Source organism: Serinus canaria, chromosome 3 (assembly GCF_022539315.1).
Source record: "Serinus canaria isolate serCan28SL12 chromosome 3, serCan2020, whole genome shotgun sequence".
NCBI classification, from domain to species: domain Eukaryota; kingdom Metazoa; phylum Chordata; class Aves; order Passeriformes; family Fringillidae; genus Serinus; species Serinus canaria.
This window is the reverse complement of record NC_066316.1, coordinates 33,999,852-34,018,708: the sequence shown is the minus strand read 5'-3', so window position 1 is coordinate 34,018,708 and position 18,857 is coordinate 33,999,852. Positions and strand designations below refer to the sequence as shown.

The window sequence follows — 18,857 nt, the reverse complement described above, 5'->3', positions numbered from 1 at the left end:
ATCAAATTGATCAAGGAAATATATAGTTGTCCCTACTCAATTCTATGTTCTTAAACAGAAATATCTACTTCTTCAAGGTACATTCCCTGCATCTAGATTAAGATCATGAATTAAAAGCCAATCACAACTGGCCTCTCTTCTTCTACAGATCTGATGTATTCTGGATCAGTCGAGTGGTGAATGGAAATTCTTTCCCTATCTGCTACATGTTATTTAAAACACTGCTGTCCAATGCACTCAGAAGTAGTAGGTCTTTAGTAGTCTATTTTTATGTACAGGTTATGTTATATAGATGGTATAAAAGGTTAGTGATGGACACATGCTGGACTCAGTTCTTTAAAGACACTCTGATGAAACCACATTCGGCAACTCTTCAAAGACAGAGAGCCAGACTTCACAAACTTGATGGAGGTCCTGATACAAATCCATTAAATATCACGTCTGTAATAGATTATTCTAAACCACTTTATTTAATTGGTCTTTTCTTTAATATTGTACTTGATGTTACAAATAAATTATAATATTTAATTTATAAAATTTTCACATTTCTTTGTAAAACCAACAATAGGTTTAAAGTAAAAAGAGCTTTATTGCGGCAACAGCTTTGTTTAACTTCAACAAGACTGTAATTTTTTAAGAGTAGGGAAATGTGTAAACATAAATATTAATGATTTTCTTCTGTACACATCTGTGTAAATTAGTTGATATAAATATAATTTACTATAGAAACATTTTTTTTGTTTGTTTATGCTACACACAGTTCTATGCTGGCATCACGTACTAGTTGATTCATCTTTCAAAGAGTGAGATTTATTCCTTTTGCATTCAAACCCCCAGGATGTCCATTGCCAGCAGTGGACTTCATGTTCAGAGAATCAGACTCACAGTGTAAGAAATCTAAAATTAAACTTCAGTACAAGATTATAAATAATCAAAAATGAATGTATTATTTTAATACCATAATTGCCAGACACTTAAAGGCCATGATCCAAACCAACCAAAATCAATGACTGTTTTTCCATTGACTTAGCTGAAATTTACCCGCAGTTTCCAGTCTCATTTTAGTTTTACAATTTTATTGCAGCATGAAGAGTTAAAAGTATGTAGTATCAGAGCTTCAGCGTAAGAAGTAAAGCCTCTAAGTCTTTCTGGGCCTCTTTATCCTGAAAGAAACAGACAATCGTGCATCAATTTAGAGAGGATAAATCCCTTCATTTGCCGAATACGTGCCTATCCACATTTCTTTACTAACAACAGACATAACACACAACTGCAACAGCCACAAAATGTAAAGACTGCGTAGTAAGTTAATTTATCAGTGAATACAAAAATAAAGTTTGAAGTGAAAACAAGAGCCAGATGGTGGCCCTCCCTTTACAGCTCTGTTAAAGCACTTAAAATGTTAGCCCACAAACAGCCTTCTCAGCAGACCAGTAAGCCCTTCAGCCTGGGATATAATTTTTATTGGTGTACTTTGCATAAAGTATTGCCTTGCCTTATACCTGATGTAATCCTGCATCCTGACCACATGCAGTTTCTCTAAAGATGTTCTGTGATGTTTGCTAATGATTTATTATGCAAGTAAGAAGAAAACATTGGGAAATGTAATTAATGACATAGGTTAGATTGTGGGTTCAGAGCATACAGCCATACCTACCTGTAACAGCCACCATGGGCTGACTGCTCCCTCAGGATCTTCCAGACTGGGTTCTGCCTATGCTACTGAGCTCATGGCAGAGCAGGGCCAATGTGGGAGCAAGAGGCAGGTGACCTGCTGTGCTCAGAGCCAACACTACCTTGTATTCCTAGGGCAACAGGAAAGGGCTCCTTTTAGGCCAATGTTTTAAGTGCACAGCTTGCACGGGGCTTCAAACCTAAGCCAGGCCTAAGACTGTCTCACAGGTACCCAGTGACATATGTTTTGGCTATTCCATGTAAAATCTGCTTGGAAAGGGGCACATGCATATAACCAAGGGGCACATGCATACAACAACATGTAACCACAGTACAAAAACTCCATTATTCTACTTATTTTTAAGTGTCCCCTGGATATAACCTGCTTCCTTTAGCTGCTGCTGTGAAGCTTCTAGCTTGCAAAATTCACCTTGGTTTAAAACCACATTTCTAAAATATCACCACCTCATGCTTGAAGGCTCATAAGGGTCCAAACACCCAATACCTGTACCCATGGATATTTAACAGTGCAAGTGCCTGCACATCACAGATTTTGTGTAAGTATTTCTAATGCCAGGGTCCAGTAATGGTAATGCCACGGGATATTCTGAAGGAAAATACTGTAGACAGTCAGTGAAGTAATCACTGACTGTCTTCAGGATCACTTCATTACTCAATCAACCAAAGAGCTGGAACAAAATACAGAACATTTTAGAATATATTTTATGGGTGAAGAAATTCCTGCTTCTCTTTATTTTGGTTAGTTGTCTATAATGTCATGAAGGAACAGAGAAGAATATTGAGATGATAGAAACCATATGCCAGACATGTCAAACTACATCATATTATTGGTCTGGATTAAGGCATTAATACATTAGCTGGACACTTCTCTTAGAGTTACTGCCTTACTCCTACTGGCAACAATAGGCTAAACTATCTGCCTAATCATTTATCAGAGGCCTTTAAAGGCACACACTGCAAAGCCAGTAAGCTCTTGCCAAAATACTCTAACAGAAGGAAATGTCATACAGCATTGAGCACCCCTTAAACTCCACGTCACTACAGGCTGTCTGGAGCACCATGCCATTGCTTTCAACAAAAATTGAAAACCTCAATGTTTTCCCTTAATTCAGGGAAAATAGACTCTTTTCTGTATTGACTGTGGTCAGCTTGTGAAAATGGTTCTAAACTCCATTAAATAAAAAAAGTAAAAAAAGAGATATTGTCCCATGCTAGTAAGAAATGGAAAAGCTTAATTGTATCTGGTTGTATTCTTATGACATTTTTCTAAGTTGAAAATTATAAAGGTGCAGGTTTTCTCATATTTGAATAGTGTTCAGCATTTCATTAGTTGATGGGATTCTCTACTCATTTTGCAGGATACAGCATTTAAAAAATATATCTCCAAACAACTTTGGATAATTTCTCTTTAGAAGTAAAGGATTTTATTGGACAACAAGCATTATAAGTTTGCAAAGGTCCAGAAAACATTGGGCAATCTTCCCTGAATCTTCCTCTGGGCTTAGGAAAAAGAATGGAACAAAACCCAAGATTGTTCTAAGAGCTGTCTGGAGAAGAAACTGCAAACGTGCAAAGCATTCTACCTCTGGTTTGCCAGTTCTAAACAGGCAAACATCAGTTAAAGCAGGAATTATTGTTGCAAAATGCTTAACGCTTTGCATTAATTGAGCCAGCAGCTTCCAGTCAAGAAAAACTTGTACGGCAAAAGCATTGAAAAAAACCCAGTAATGGCATTAAAAACAGAGCTGAGAATGGTCAGTGAAGGGAATATTATGTCACCTTTGGAGAGAGTCCTTCCAGACCAAGAAGGGTGTCATGCTAAAAGGAAAGAGAAGCCACAACTCTGTTCAGTGTACTAGTTTCTGATTTTAGGGTGAAAACTTCATTATTGCCCAAAGCTTGGCTGCTAATGGAAAGAAAAAGCCATAAATCCTGTCCTGGGCCAACTCTCTTCCTTGTTGATTTCTGGGTCTGTGGCTTTCTGAAAATGAACAATAAGGTCAGCTTTTTTTTTTTTTTCCCCAGACAGCAGGGTTTCTCTTTAGAGTGTGGCAAGCAGAAGAGGTACAAGTTGTAGGAGGAATGCAATATACTTGCGTCAGTCCCATTTGTTCACCCTGAGGCTTAGTTCAGCACTGACTGAATACACAGCCATTTTCAACCTTGTCTTTCTACTGTCAAGGCTTACATTTATTAAACACTCGCTATATCATTTTCAGAGTTGAATATGAGTTCAAAATGTTCTGCAAACTGCTACACAAAATGTATTCAAATTACAGGGTCAGGGACTGTATTTTGCCTTATTCCTATTTTGTTGCTTTATTTTTATGTTTCATCATTCACAGGGGATATGCACAGGAAAAAAAGACCTAGGAGGCCAGGGACTGAACAAGGGGAGAGAGGGAGTTGAAAACAAGAGCAAGAAGGAAGGGAGAGCTGGTGGGAAAAAGGGAATGTTGGCTTAACTGGAAGTAGTCCACATTTTGACAGCTCATTTTTGCTGAAAAAAAAATTTACTGATACATACACATGGAGAATTACACATATAAATGTGCATATAAAAATTAAATCACAATTAAAGCCAAGACAGAAAGATAATGATTTTGCCTTCCATCTCTGCTAATTATTTCCTTATGTGCTAATACACTCAACCCAGGCACTGCACATGTGTGCACTTGTTGACAAAATCCCAACTGTCAACAGAGAACGATACAGCCCCATGACCACAACCAAAATGGTCACACCAGCCAAAGAAAACATAACTGTGTGCAACCACTGCCAAATCCCAAGCTGACATGCATCCTGTAGAGTTTCACTGAAGTCAGCAGGGCAGCATGGTATATTAAATGAGCTGGGCTGCAAGGGTGGTCCAAAGCTGTACTCTGATATGCACTAACAGCAATGAGGTGCTGTGAGACACTCCTGCTTTTGGGTACAGCTGTATCATTCCTTCACAGCTCCAGCAGAAATCCTGGACTAGAAGAAGAGACTCCCAAGCATGCACAAGGGTTGTTAGAGAGCTCTTGTGAACAGTTTAAATCATGCAAAGCTAAATACCATCCTATCCCTTCCTGGTTTCCTGACAGACTCTCACAGATGGTGTGACTGTAGTGTGCACTAACAATTGTGTAGTACCATGAGTTTTCTCCTTTGATATTGCAACACACCAATGCAATCATCCACGTGATTCTTCTACGTGACTGCTGTATGCCACAAGCTGGTGTAGTCTATGTTCTTTTATATTATCACTATCTTCTCTGGGGATTAAACATAACTTTTCAAGGCTTTTAGGATCAAGGCAAGGACAGCTTTAAAATATGCAGCTGACAATAATTACAGATTTTTGGATATTACTTCAAGTAGAGGGAAAAATACCCTTTCTCACCCAGAAGATTATGAAAATGAGCTCATTCAAGGACTATTGTTGAAAAATTACAAACCAGCAGAATACAATTCAGAATAGTTAGTAGTCACGTAAAATTCTAATTGGATAGTTCTTTCCTCACTTGAAAGACTACATTTCAACTGACCTGTTTTTCTTTTACTACTGTATACAATGTGGAGCTTTTAGTGTTCAAGGCATTCTCCTCTTTCTGTCTGCCTCTCCCATGATGGGCCCTACAGCTTTTCTTTCTGCACAGTCATTGCTGAAACAGTCTGAACACAATCACACCCAGTTACAGCCCTCTCAGAAAGGTGCCTGGCAAGGCTTTCCTGTACCCTGTATATTGCCTCCAAGACAATATATTTCAAAATCCCAGGAGTTTGACTTGGCCCAGCTACTTGAAAAAAGTTCAAAATGGGTTTTTGCCAATCTATTTTGTAATCCTGGAGTGTACCACCACCTCTGTGAATACTTCTTCCACTCTGCCCCTGCATCATCCGAATGCCAGTGGAGACACACTACATGAGACAGAGACACACTCCATGCTTTGGGGAACAGGCTTCTGGCCAGTCTTGCTGGACTAAGGACTATGCTAAAACTGTGTTAGCTTTCATAGATGTTGAAATGAATACTGTGTGATAGTCAGTTTAATCATAAATATAATAAGCTTGGTATTTATCAGGATAAACTTCATCCTTATGTATGAAATTGTGACACCACAAAAACATCTTCATTCCTTTTCAGAATAATTTTCAGAGGAAGAGAACATATAAGTACACGATGCAAACAAACCTCTTTTCAAGGACTTCAAAAACATGCAGCTAGAAAATTGATCTCATCACTAAGATCGAGAAAAATAGAGTATCCTTTGAAGTGCAAAATATTGTAAAATATGAGCAGTCTCAAATTATTTTAGCAACTCTTTAACAAATGTCTCACATTCCCCTAGAATTTTAGTTTGAAATTTGATTTCTTTATAATGAGTTTTAAAAAGTGTATTCCCTGAGCTTGAAGCAGTCACATTCATTGTATACAAACCCACTAATTAAGGAAGTTTTTTTAAGCACACTCAAAAAATATTTTAGCTTTGAGTTGGTGGTACCTATTAGGAAATTCTTGTTCAACTCCACAAACAGTACTAGCAGGAAAACAATAGCCTAGAATTCAAAATGAACACAAGAACACTTCCATTATTTTTCAGTTGAAACATCATTGATTTTTGCTGGTCATTTGGAGGATAAATATGCAAAAAATCTAAAGCAACAAATATTCCCTGAAAAGCAGGACATTTTGTATTGAGCTGAACATATGAAAAGAAAATATTCTGATTGATGAGAAAACAAAAACACTTCATAAGGTTAGTCCAAATTACTCAGTTCAATTGGTAGTTTTTTTCAAAAACAAGTCAAAATTTGTAACCTTCACTTAAAAAGCAAGAGTAAATTACTTTTTCTCCTCAAAATCAGAAGGACAGATTACAATAGCAGCTTTAGACAAGATCTGTTGGAAATATCACAACTAGGTCTGCTCATATGACCAATCCATGGCTGCTGGAGTGGGTATTTCTTGGAAAAACTTGAAAATCCAGGTAGACAAATGTTCTGTTGGAAGAGAACAGCTGATGGGTGCTGAAATTTATACTCTGACCTCTCTTCCATCGCTCTGCAAAATCCCACTTTTTTCCTTATAGACAATATTAAAAATGAAATTAACAGCAAGGGAAATCAATTATGGTGTTGTACAAAAAAGTGAAAGAAAACTGTATGAGTTCTCCTCAGCAGCTGCATTCTTGTGTAAAAATTCAACCATTGTTGCTGCCTATTATTACATTTATCACCTCCTCCACACAAGTTTCAGATGTCACTGAGGCTGAAGGCAGAGTCTTTAACAAGTCTCTGCTTCCTGCCATTCTACACCTGTAAGAAGTGAATGTCATAATCATGAATTTCTGTAAGATCTAAATCTCTCTTCTTTCTTAATTTCAACTCTGAATTGCCATCATTTCTAATTACTGGGAATGACAGAGTGCACAAAATCACCAATAATTTTGTAAAACACTTTCTTATCTTTAGTGAAGTTTTTATCTACATTTTAAGTAAGACTTTCAGCAACTCAGTGCAAATAGATTTCCTTTGCATTTTTCCTGTTTTCCTGTCTTCATCTCTTCCAAGACTACACTTTTTGTAATGCAACTGCTGCTTTTGAGATTCATTTTTTTGAAAAATGTACTAGAGACTAGAACCTTGAAATTTTAATCTCATTCTCTGCTAGGCTGTTAGCTCCTTTGTGGTGAGCTTACTGGTCCTACAAGCACAGAATTCATTGTCATGATCATGCTTGCCTCCAGACACAAGGAAAAACAGTTCTGTGACTATTAAACTTTATAGTTCTACATTGAGACTTGAAATTTTACAAGTTCCAGCCTTGAAAACTTCCAACAATCTTTAATATAAACAAGAAATTAGGGTCTTATTCCCATAACAAACAAAGGACCATGTGCCATGTGTGTAACCATACACACACACAAACCCCTACCTGTTCTGTCTTTCTGTATGCAAGACAGACACTCATGACTTCAAAATTAAATTACATTTTTGTCTTCAAATTAAAAAAAGTAATTTTGCTCCACCACAATAGTCCACCACATCTGGTTTCAAGAGCCTTTCACACAGTCTCAGTCAGCAAGGCTCTGAGCACACTACAAAGTAATGAGTCTCAGTAAGGGTAATGCAACCTCCTCTAGATGAACAGAGCAGCTGTTAAGCACTTAACAATAACTCACAGCAGCCCTGAACATTGGGATCTCTTTTACTGAAGGGCAAATGTTTCCCAGGACCCTGAGGTTATCCACCTGGGTAGCAACCAGAGAAAAACTGGACAATTTAATGTCCCATGCACCTCCAGCAGTGAAGTACCACTCCACACTATTTATGGCCAAGGAAGGACTGTATGATTCATTGGAGGGTTTTTGTTTAGAAAGGATAGAGAAAGGTCTTTAAAGTTGCACTGTAATATCAGCTCTGTTTTTCCAGATGTAATTTGAACCAAATCTCAGATATTTCCTTTTAAAATAAAAAGAATGCATAGACTGATAAGTTAAAAATGTGCCAAACTATTTTTAAAAACTGTCCTGTTTTTAAAAATCCTCCTGTAACTCTTAATTTACAGGACTCAGTCAGAACTTGTTTCTTTTTTATAATTTCTGTGTATCCTTTTTAAGATTTAGAATAGGTTTGAAACAGGCCATTTGATTTTTTTTTTCCTTTAACAAGAATTAGCTATGTTTGGGAGTCCTTTTACCCCTTGAATTAAAACAAACTCTGCAAATGGTAGAACAGAGGCACAGAAGGGATATTTGGATGTGACATAAAATTCAATATAAAAAATAATATCACTTAACCTGAAATTTTACATTAAATGAATCCTAGAAAAAGTGTCAAAGAAGTGTCCTGAGTTACAGCAGCTGAGAATTTGACCTGAGGATTAAAATGAGCTATGGGCTACTTTACTGATGCCAAGCACCTCTGGTTCCCAGAAGTCACTGGAAACTGTGGATGCTCAGAAGCAATAAAAAGTAAACCATTGTCTATGATAATTTTTCTGCAGGATGATTTTTATCATGAAATACTGTACATTTCCTCAACATGGCACCTTTCCAGCAACTTTGTCTCTCAGCCTGCTCCTGATTTTATGCCTTTATAAAAATACATGTTTCTCACTAGAAGCCAACATTTAAAAACAATAAAGGAGTTCCCCCGCTTGAAGAAAGAGAAAATTTGTATGAGAAACTATGATTACACTTGGCAATGATGGGTTTCACATGACTGTGACAAACCACCACACTGCTGACAACCTTGAGATCCTGAGCTGTGGCAAATGGAAACCTCACACTGCTGCTGACCTGTGCTTTTTTTTAGACCACAAGCCCCATCTTCTACAGAGCTGCAGTCAATCCAGGCACTAATAAAGTGTGTATTAGCATCTGTTTATTACTCTCTCCCCAATGCCTCTTCAGTCTTATTACAGTCTCTTCCCCTCTTAAACTAATCTCACTAAATGTTATTCCTACATACAGCTCCAAGCCCTGAACCACTTAACTTCCAACACATTTTCCCAAAAATCAGTAACAGTCTTTCTGTAACACAATAACCAAAACAACATGTAATATTTGAATTCAGATGGGATTTGAGGTAACAGTCAGCAACAGCAGAGTTCATGTTCCAGATCTCCATTTCACAGTAATTTCTTTCAGCATGCACTTGGTTTTTTTACCCTGTGCTGAGTGCTCAGTTGTTTTTTTTCAAATTGAATTACATACTACTGTCTTAATGCCATATTCTTCTGGACTCTTTTTTCCTAAATCTAACTCAAAACACATCACAAGTAAACAAGACAAAGGAGACTAATCTGTGATATCTATAGAATTTGTCAAAACAGGAGAGGTCAAATCATCTTGTCCTCTTCAGATGGACAAAAGATTTTTGGGGCCCATTTGATGCTCACTCTTCTGATTACACAAATCAGTGTAATTCTTGTTCTCATCACCACACTGCTTGTCAGAATACATACACCTATCCCTCAGACTCCTTTTGAATTCCTGCTCTCACCTCAGGCTCCTTCTTCTTCTCAGGTCTGCTGATACTTCACAAAAGTGATGGGATATTAAACAGATAATTTATAGCAGCCTTTCCTATGTTCTGTAATAGGCAAACTGAAGGTATATTTTAAGAGTAAGTAAAGAATAAAGAGAATTAAATCATTGTTAATGTCATATCAGTATCAATACATATTCAAAGAAACACTGAACTTAAGCAATGATTACTTAATTTATGATTGGTACATACTATAACTGGGGCCAAAAATTAGGCCACCCAGGAGCAGCGGCTGGTGAGGCATGCAGGGGTCTTTCTTCCCAGCAGGAACACTTGACATAAACATGTTAGTGCTCCACACACAGCATTTATTGTCAATCAAGTTAAAGAGTTATTTAATGGTCTTTTTCCTTAACTTCAAAGAATTAAATGGGATGGGGCCAATTCCTCTCAGGAATCACCTCTCTTTCTCCATACCACATCTGCTGTGCTCAGAGGGGGTCCCTTAGGCTGAAAAAGCTCAGGTTTGAACTCGTCATGCTCTAGGATGGTAAGATGTTTCCAGTCATAGGTCAGTTATGGAACTTGCTTCTACATGAGATCAGACAGAGTGAACCTTCTTGCCATGACTTGGTTTATATTTAAGAAATTAAACAACTTAAAATCTCTCAAATATTTGTAGAAATTTAGTGTCCACATACCAAAAATTCTCTAATGAGCCTAAAATACTGTAATGGGCCTTAAGAGGAATCTAGTAACCTCTTAGAACAAACTCAGCAGATGTGACTTGAAGAACTGTGCCCCCTTAACTGCCCTGTGGTTGAAGACAAAGCCAATCTTGAATTACTCATCTGCCTCTGCTGTAGTTAACATACTGCCCTTGACAAGAATCACAAATCAGAGGCTTTCAGGAGCAGAGACTGTAGGACAAAAATCCAGAGTGGTTTCAGCTGAGAAAAACATAGGTCTGGGGCAAAATTTCAGCACAGCTAGAGTGACACACTCAACTGCTTATGCTCAAGATGATCTAATGAAGTGGGTTGAATTACAAAGAGTACAATTCAATTTCTGATACAGACGAGTCCCTGACAGTTCCCCAAACAAAGATTTTTTTAAAGTTGTTGATACAGACAACTGTAATGAGCCAACCTAGAGTGGAGGAAAAAGGAATGTTCTGTGTTCACAGGAAAAACTCAAACATTATGTTGTTACCGGCAGTGCGATAATGGATGCCAAAGACAAGAGAGCAGTCACAAGGGAACAAGTTATCACTCTCAATACCCACCTCATTAGTAACTGAGAGAATTGACAGTGCAGAATCACAGCACTTCAGTGCATTGTTTTTCTGGCCAAGATCTTTATAGCACTGAAAAGAAAAAACATTTTGTTTCCAATCAGACCACTGTAAGAACACCAGAGTCTACAAATCATTATTTTTAAAAGAACTTGGTTACCTTTGCCAAATACACATAATTGCATTTGGAATATCCTGGATGCATTTCTTCTGCCTAAATAACAAAACACAGGAAAGAAAATAGACATGAAACTTGCATGATGAGATTTATGTGGTCTGCATAACATTTTTAGTAATGCACTACATTTCCTCAAACATCAGACTGAATCATCCCTACTCTATGTAATACAATCTGTTTAGTAGCACTTAAAAAAAATCAAGAAAACAAAACAAAACAAAACAAAACAAAAAAAAAACCCCAAAAAACAAACGAAAAAACCCCTTTAAACCCTAAACCAGGCATATGAGATGCTGACAGTGAACCCAGAAAATGTTCTGTACTGCTTGCTCTCCTCTCTCCCTAAGGACTCTGTAAAGATCTAGGGTCATTCTGTACAAAATCTGTTGGATTCATTCACTTACAGGGTAGGCTTAAAGATACCACTGTCTATGGATTATTAGCATTTATTTCCTCATAAAAGAAATAAGAAAGCAACCAACCATTCACACTTTGTGTAATGAGTAAAGAACTGTGTTTATCAATTTTACAATTATTTCCCTTCCACAGTCTCTTATCTTCTAGTTTTGGGTTCACCTTTCTTTTCAAATCATCATCTTCTGAAAAGTTCAGTTAATTAAAAAAGTTTAATAATGTCTTTTTATTTTTTTTAACAAATCAAGGATGTAGAAGCTTGCAAGATGAATAAAACTCTTACTAATTATCTACTAACAAAGAAGCAGCTTTTAATCAAAGAAGAGCTATTGGGAGGGAAAAATTACCTCAGTGAAATTTATAGTAGCTGTAATCTTTGGACCAAAACAACGCTGCTTTACCACAACTGTGTGGAATCAAACAACTGAAAAAGAAACCTAAACAGTTGTCTTTTAGACAGTAATTTGATTTTTGTTGCTGAAGATGACTTAAAACCACAGTCACTCTGCAGCCCACCACAAAATGCCCTGAAGCTAAAGCAAATGTTTCAAATGATTTCTACCACTTTTGGAATTTGACCTTCAAGATAAAATCTCTTAAACTGGGAAGATGGTAATGTATTGTACTGTCCAAAATTCAGGAGATCATTCAGTCTTTAAACAGACTAAGAACACAGAAAAGAAGCCCTTTTTATAGTGAGGAAAAGATGCCTGTCCAATTTCTTTGAAAAACTTTGATAGTAATTGTAATGATAGAAGTTTATGCTTTGAATCTAGTCATGTGAAAAACTTGTATGCTTTCGAGCTCCAGAAGCAGAAATTATTCATATGGAAAGCAATAAAAGATAGATTTATTTTATTCATGTGGTGTTTTCTCAGAATGCCCAGGAACATGGACCCATATGACAGAGCTTTCTTCTCTACTTCACTACAAAAGCCATTTCATCTCCACAAATCAGAAAGGCTTCTACTGAAATTCAATTGAAAATAGTTTCAGATCAGAAAAAAGAGAAGCATCACAATGTCAAAGTTTTCCTTGCCTATGTCAACTCTCTTGCAGAAACAGACAAATCAACAATCACTATCACTATGGTTCATCTGTTTCAGCAGCATATGTAACTCATCTGTATCCATATCACATTCAATTCAATAAGTATTAACCATGGCAATTAATTGGAGAATTTCCTGAAACTAAATAAACTGAATTTCCTGAAACTAAAGAAAAGAAAGGTGCTAACCACTCATGTCCAAACTAATTTTACAGCTGAAAAGAAAAAAAAAATAATAGAAAGCTCAGTGGTGTTTAGAAGAGCCCTGAATTTATAGCTACTGAACACAGTCTGTTGAACAGACAACTTGACAATACTCACATATAACAGCTGGCAAACAGCAACACAGGAAAACCCTTGGCTAGGACTTACCTTAAGGAAATTCTGCAATGCTTCTTCTACTGTTGAAGTTGGTGGAGTACCAAAGAGAGCAGCTGCTACTTTCTTTTCAAGCCAAGACAACTGAGCTACCTAGAATTAAAAACAAACAAACAAACAATTAAAAAGTGAGATTTCTTAAGAGTTGCTTTTCAGTTTTGCAGTAAATACTGTCTTTCATATTGTACTACCTATACAATGTATTTTGGAAAAGAACCTATAAAGGAATTCTTTATAGTGTCAGTTTGGCCAGCTCAAAGCAGTCTTTTGGATTTTAGAGTCATATGACCAAACACCAATATCCTCAATATAAGGTTACTTCCATGTTCAAAGCTCAAAGTAAATTTTAGATTTCATAGCATCTTGTCTTTTTTAAAAACCTAAGGCTAGAAATAGTACTTGAAACCTGTTAAGGTTTTCATGAGATAGACAGCTTTGCAAGATAATCTATGCACTTGACTACTTTCCTACATTATGAAAAGGTGTTGCTGCAGTAAAAATGTGGGTTTGGAGCTTGTATAACAAGTTCATTTATTCCACAGAAGCTGGTGACAACCACTGTTAAGAAATAGGCTCAATTTTTAGCTCTTCCAATCTGATAAATAACACTTGCCAATGACCTCTTCTCATTTCAGGAAGATCAGCTGCTATAAAAGGACTTTAGGGAACTGTCATATTGCCACACAATGCATATGACTTACATACACTGACACCTGACAGAAACTGCATTGGTTACTGCCATAAGGTATTTGGCTCCATCACCCAATCCTCACATCTCTAGCAAAGGATGGAGTTGCTATGAAATGCAGTGTGAAAGAAGAGCCTGTTTAAGTGGAGGAGTGAAGCCACATTCCTTTGAACACTTCTAACACATCTGTAAAGAAAAGCCAGGAGTTTTTTCCTTCACATCAGTATTTGAAGCACAGCACTGATGGCTCCTGTCACAGAGCAGATGAGTCAAAACAGGGTAAAAACCAAGGTTCTGTATTTTCTGGCCTGATCAGAGGCAACACAGAAAAGAGGCACACACAGGGTGTGTGAAAGAGAGCCCCTCATCAAGACTTGAAGGTGAGATATGATATGTGATTACACAGGGACATCTCTTTTTCAGAAGGAGCTGCAATTCAAATAACAGACTTCAGCTGAAGTCAAGTATCTCCTACTGCTACAAAATTTAAAATTGTTTTGCTTTGTTTTAGATTTTTCCTGCTTCATTCCCTGGCTTCTCAATATTTGTAGGGCTGCTGCTGCTCCCCGTACCAGCTTCACCTATATCTACCAATTATCCAGGAGATGTCAGTTAATAACTGTAAAATACAAGAATCTACTCTCTCATAACTAACCACAGCTAACAACCAGAATGCTTCTCCTTTGAATAGACATCAAGTTCTACCTACTTCTTGTTGCAAACGAAAAATACCATTGCAAAGACCAGAAACACAGGTTAGCATGCAGCAGGAAAATGCACAGGATCATGTTTTCTCATCTGGCCCCAATGTCTCTAGCTACATCAGAGCAGCATTGCGTGGAGACAGAAGGCATACTGTTCCAGTCATGCTAGCTGCTCAGCAGGGTCCCAAGGCCTTATTTGTTACATGTTGTCAGTAAGTGTCTCACACCAAAGCACTAAATTATAACCCAGAGAGAAACAATATTACAAAAAATAAAGCTTTTGTTTTCATTCTCTTTCACATACCTCGCCTTTGAAGCTTCTTCTGAGAACAGAAAATGTTTTTAACAAAATCTCTCCAGCAATCACAGAGTTCTTACTCATTGGAGCAACAAGATGTTGCTGCCCTTGCAGTGCTTCCCCAATGTGTTACAAACTGCAACATGCTGCTTAAAACTTCTAATTGTAGGTATAGATATAATTTCCTTCCCCATTTCATTTCTCTCACTGTTGAATAGTTTCTGAGATATATTCTACAAGAGTTATTAAAAGAATCTCTGCAAAAAGACTGTTTTTTTCATGTCAATCTACTGTTGCCTTGTTCTCTCTTCTCTTGGAAGAGGAAGGGCGTTTCTGTATTTCTAGGCCCATCGCATCAAGAAGGAGGAAGAGAGGGAGTAAAAATAAAGGGAATGTGTTACACTGTTCTCTGCAAAAGCATACAACACCCTGGAGATACACACTGCAAAGATACAATTACCACACTCATGTCTGCTGTTATGCAACAACAAGGAAACAAAATTGCAGTTTTTCCATGTGGAGTTATAATTAACTATTGAAAACACAAGTTCTTCCTGGCAGTTACTTTATTTTCTTATGAGATTTAATCAGAACTGATTTGCTGGGGTTTTAGTCTTTATTTTGTCTGGCTTGGGTGCTGCTTTGCACTACTCAAATTTCTAAAAAGCCCAAACATATATGCATTTGGCCATTTTTATTTTACCATCCCCATCAAGCTAAAACAATGTTTAAAAGTGAAATGCATGAAAGCACATGCACATTTCACACAAAACAACCTACACTGAAAGGAGGTTGTAGCGAGGTGGGTGTCAGTCTCTCCTCCCAGGTAACAAGTGATGGGACCAGACAAAATAGTACCAAGGGGAAGTTTGGACTGGATCTTAGGAAAATTTTCTTTACTGAAAAGGTGGTCAAGCATTGGAATAGGTTGCCCAAGGAAGTGATACAATCACCTCCCTGGAAGTGTTCAAAGACATGTGGGTGTGGCACTTGGGGACATGGGTTGGTGGTGAACAGGACAGTGCCAGATTAAGAGTTGGGCTTGATCTTAATAGGTCTTTTCCAATGTTAATGATTCTACGATTCTATGGCAATAGTGAGGTTTTTTAATGGGCACTCTATCCAGCATTATACTTTGTGACTATTCCAGAGACAATCTGAGAATTTTGTGATGTTTCAGCAGTGAGACTTACATGCCACTGGCTTGATGAATTTTTCAGAGCAAGCCTAGCCCTCCATATATGAAGTACCTAGTTCACACAAGTTGTCCAGGTTCCTTGCATGGTCAATACAGAGAAGCACTTCCATTAGGCAATTCTTCTTCACCTACATTAGCCTGGGATGAACACTCCCATCTTTCTTTTCTTCAACTGCAAAAGGAGCACAGACCCTGGGGATAGCTAAAGGCAGCTGAGGTGAATCCCATCACAACAGCTTAACTGTGCCCTACCCGAGTTTGTCTGCACCCTTTATAACTGAAGTGGGACAAATGGAAGAGACCTGTTATATGCAATACACAAAACTGTGTCCCAGAGCAGTAACCATGAACAGGAACCTATATTCTTCCTCTAAACATACATAGGCAAAGTTTTTAATTTGAAATAACTTCATTTGAGTAACTCTTACCCCATGTTCAATGAAATGGCAACATCATTCCTACTGTACCAAGTTATTAATCTTCCTCTCTCTGCAAGCAAGCACAGAGGATGGACCCCCTGGTGTAACATGCCCTAGCATTGAGCAGAATTGACTGCTACAGTCAAGGTTACTCCAATAGTGCAAAAATGTATCTGGAGGCCCATATAAAATCAAGTATAAAAAGAGGGTAACTGTCATCAACTACAGCAGAACCATGATTTCACATAGTGAGTGTTCCAAGAGTGGTAGAGTACAGCAGGTGATAAGGCAAACAACTACTGCTGCAAGTAATAGCTGCAACAACAACAATGAAATTAAGGAATGAAGATTGGTTTTGCCCTACAGATGATTTCCAAATGTTAAGTGAGTTTTGGTTTTTTAGGTCTCCTAAACCCGGATGTCAGTCCCGCCAGAAGCCTGAAAATTCAGAGAAGCCCTGAAGGAACACTTTGTTTCCACAGAATATCAGGTTTTAATGTACTGGGTCACTCAAGGAACATCACTCCCCAGCTGCCAAACATAAGGAGAGCTATTCCCACCCGCTCAAGAGCAGCAAAGGCCTGAGGAACCATCAGCCAACTCTTAATCTCCCTTAGAGCTGAAGGGTAGTGGGTCATCCTGACAGCCTGGCCTTTGCCAAGGAGAGGAGGCCACTCAACAGTATCTCAAAGCAAATAGAGATGCTTGTCTCAACCAACCTCTCCTACAGATCTGTCAACAAACTTACATCCATTTATCCTATACCAAAATCTCTGTTATATCCAGAGATGGAAGAAAGGCACTCCCAGAGTTAAACTGCAGCTGAACGTTAAGTTCATACTTGGCACTCTTCCATCAGGCCTCTTGTATCTCTGAGGGCCAAAGCAAAAAATGTGGTTCTCCCCTAAAAACTGGGAAAATGAACTTCAAAAATATCCCTTTCTCTTCCTTAGCCTAGGACCAGCAAAAATCATATATATTTATAGATATACACTGTAACTCTGGCTGGATTTTTGTCTTCTGTTTGTTTTTTATGAGAAGCAAACCCTCCTCACCGACAGCTCCTTTCAAATTCCAGGATGCTGGTACAAAGGAAACTAACCTGCTGGAATTGAAAAACCATCCACAACTGACTTTCAGTCCTAAAAGACATCCTCTCCCAATGCTTCATTCCTAATAGCTCACTGAACATATACCACACAGTTGTCTTCCATAAAAGCAAATCACAGCATTGATCCAGCTTCAGTAAAATATTAATGACACCTAATTAAATATCCCCAGAGGTTTTTTTTTTTCTTTTTTATTACAATGTATTAATGTAAAATTGTACTAAATAATTTTGCAATGTTTTGACTTCTGGAAGAGATTAAGTAACTGGACACCAATTTTGAAATATTGGCTTCCAACAAAAACATTCTCTCTCTTGCCAGCTGAGGAACCTGGTCAATCTGCACAGGCATTTAGGTATTTATCCAGCTTAAATTGGGCTTTTCACTTTCCAGTAAGGGAAGCTCACTTAGAGAGCACACAAAGGAACTGTATCAATTTATTCCCTGATGTAACCCAAACAGATCCTGTGATACACCAGAAACAAATCCAAAACATGGCATATAACCTGCAGAAGGAAAATCCCAGGAGATGTAATTTTTAACACACTACTAGCATTTACCAGGGACTCTGATCCAGTTTCACAAGTACATGATAGCTGTTCTGTGCCTGTCCTGTAATGGCAAGTAGACATAAATCTTAACTAGAAAGTTTTATAAGCTATTTGAAGCATTCAAACACTTAACACCCCTCCCCCCACCACCATACAATTATAAACAATTATCAGATAATTGTGCCAAAAACTTTAAGGAAATAATTCCTATATATCATGCACCATAGATCCATTCACTTCTTGTGAATATACAGCAGGTCTCATAGGCAAAATTTTGCCTACCATGACACCTATGAAATGACTGGTGAAAAACTTGCCTACCTGATACCAGAAGTAATTCTGGTGATATCAGAAGTAATTCTTGTGATACCAGAAGTAATTTTCTAACAGAGCTGAAAGGATTCAATGATCCTCCTCTTTTGTACAGCTCTACTGACTTTAAATGGTAAGAAAAATAAGAAACAGCAAAAACTGATTTTTAGACAAGGTGGTGCACAACTGTCACTGGCTCTGCATCACAGGCAAACCCCAGCTGATGTGAGGCAGTGAAAACCCAGCTCATCCTTTCTGCTGGAAGGTGCTATGATACCTTGCATCAGCTTCATTTCTGGCCCAGCAAGAATAACTGCTGAGTAAGAAAGTTGGCAGCGCTGTACCACAGCTCCTTGCAAAGGACAGTGCTACACTGAGGAAGGTGGGAAATGGCAGTCAGGCCAGATTAAACTCCACTAATTAAACAGCTTTTACTAGCACAGGATGCAGTCTTTGCATATAGATTTCAGTCTTCAATAAATCTTCTGCATCTGCCTCCACTGGTTTACGGGTGACTGGATTGACAGTTGGACTTAATGATCTTGAAGGTCTCTTCTAACACTGATGATTCTATGATTATATACTTTTTACCTC

General features: G+C 37.9%; 1 protein-coding gene across 3 annotated transcripts in view; it reads right to left on the bottom strand.

Moving 5' to 3' along the window:
- Positions 1 to 788: 788 nt before the first annotated feature.
- RMDN2 (regulator of microtubule dynamics 2) overlaps positions 789 to 18,857 on the bottom strand; it is a 46,691-nt gene continuing 28,622 nt past the window's right edge. For all 3 annotated transcript variants that reach the window (XM_018915885.3, XM_018915878.3, XM_018915891.3), the window contains exons 8-11: positions 12,979 to 13,077; positions 11,127 to 11,180; positions 10,958 to 11,038; positions 789 to 1,163 (exon numbers count right to left, since the gene is read on the bottom strand). In XM_018915885.3, coding sequence (XP_018771430.2) covers positions 1,110 to 1,163; positions 10,958 to 11,038; positions 11,127 to 11,180; positions 12,979 to 13,077 — 288 coding nt within the window. In that variant the 3' untranslated portion in view covers positions 789 to 1,109. The remainder of the gene's footprint in view (positions 1,164 to 10,957; positions 11,039 to 11,126; positions 11,181 to 12,978; positions 13,078 to 18,857) is intronic.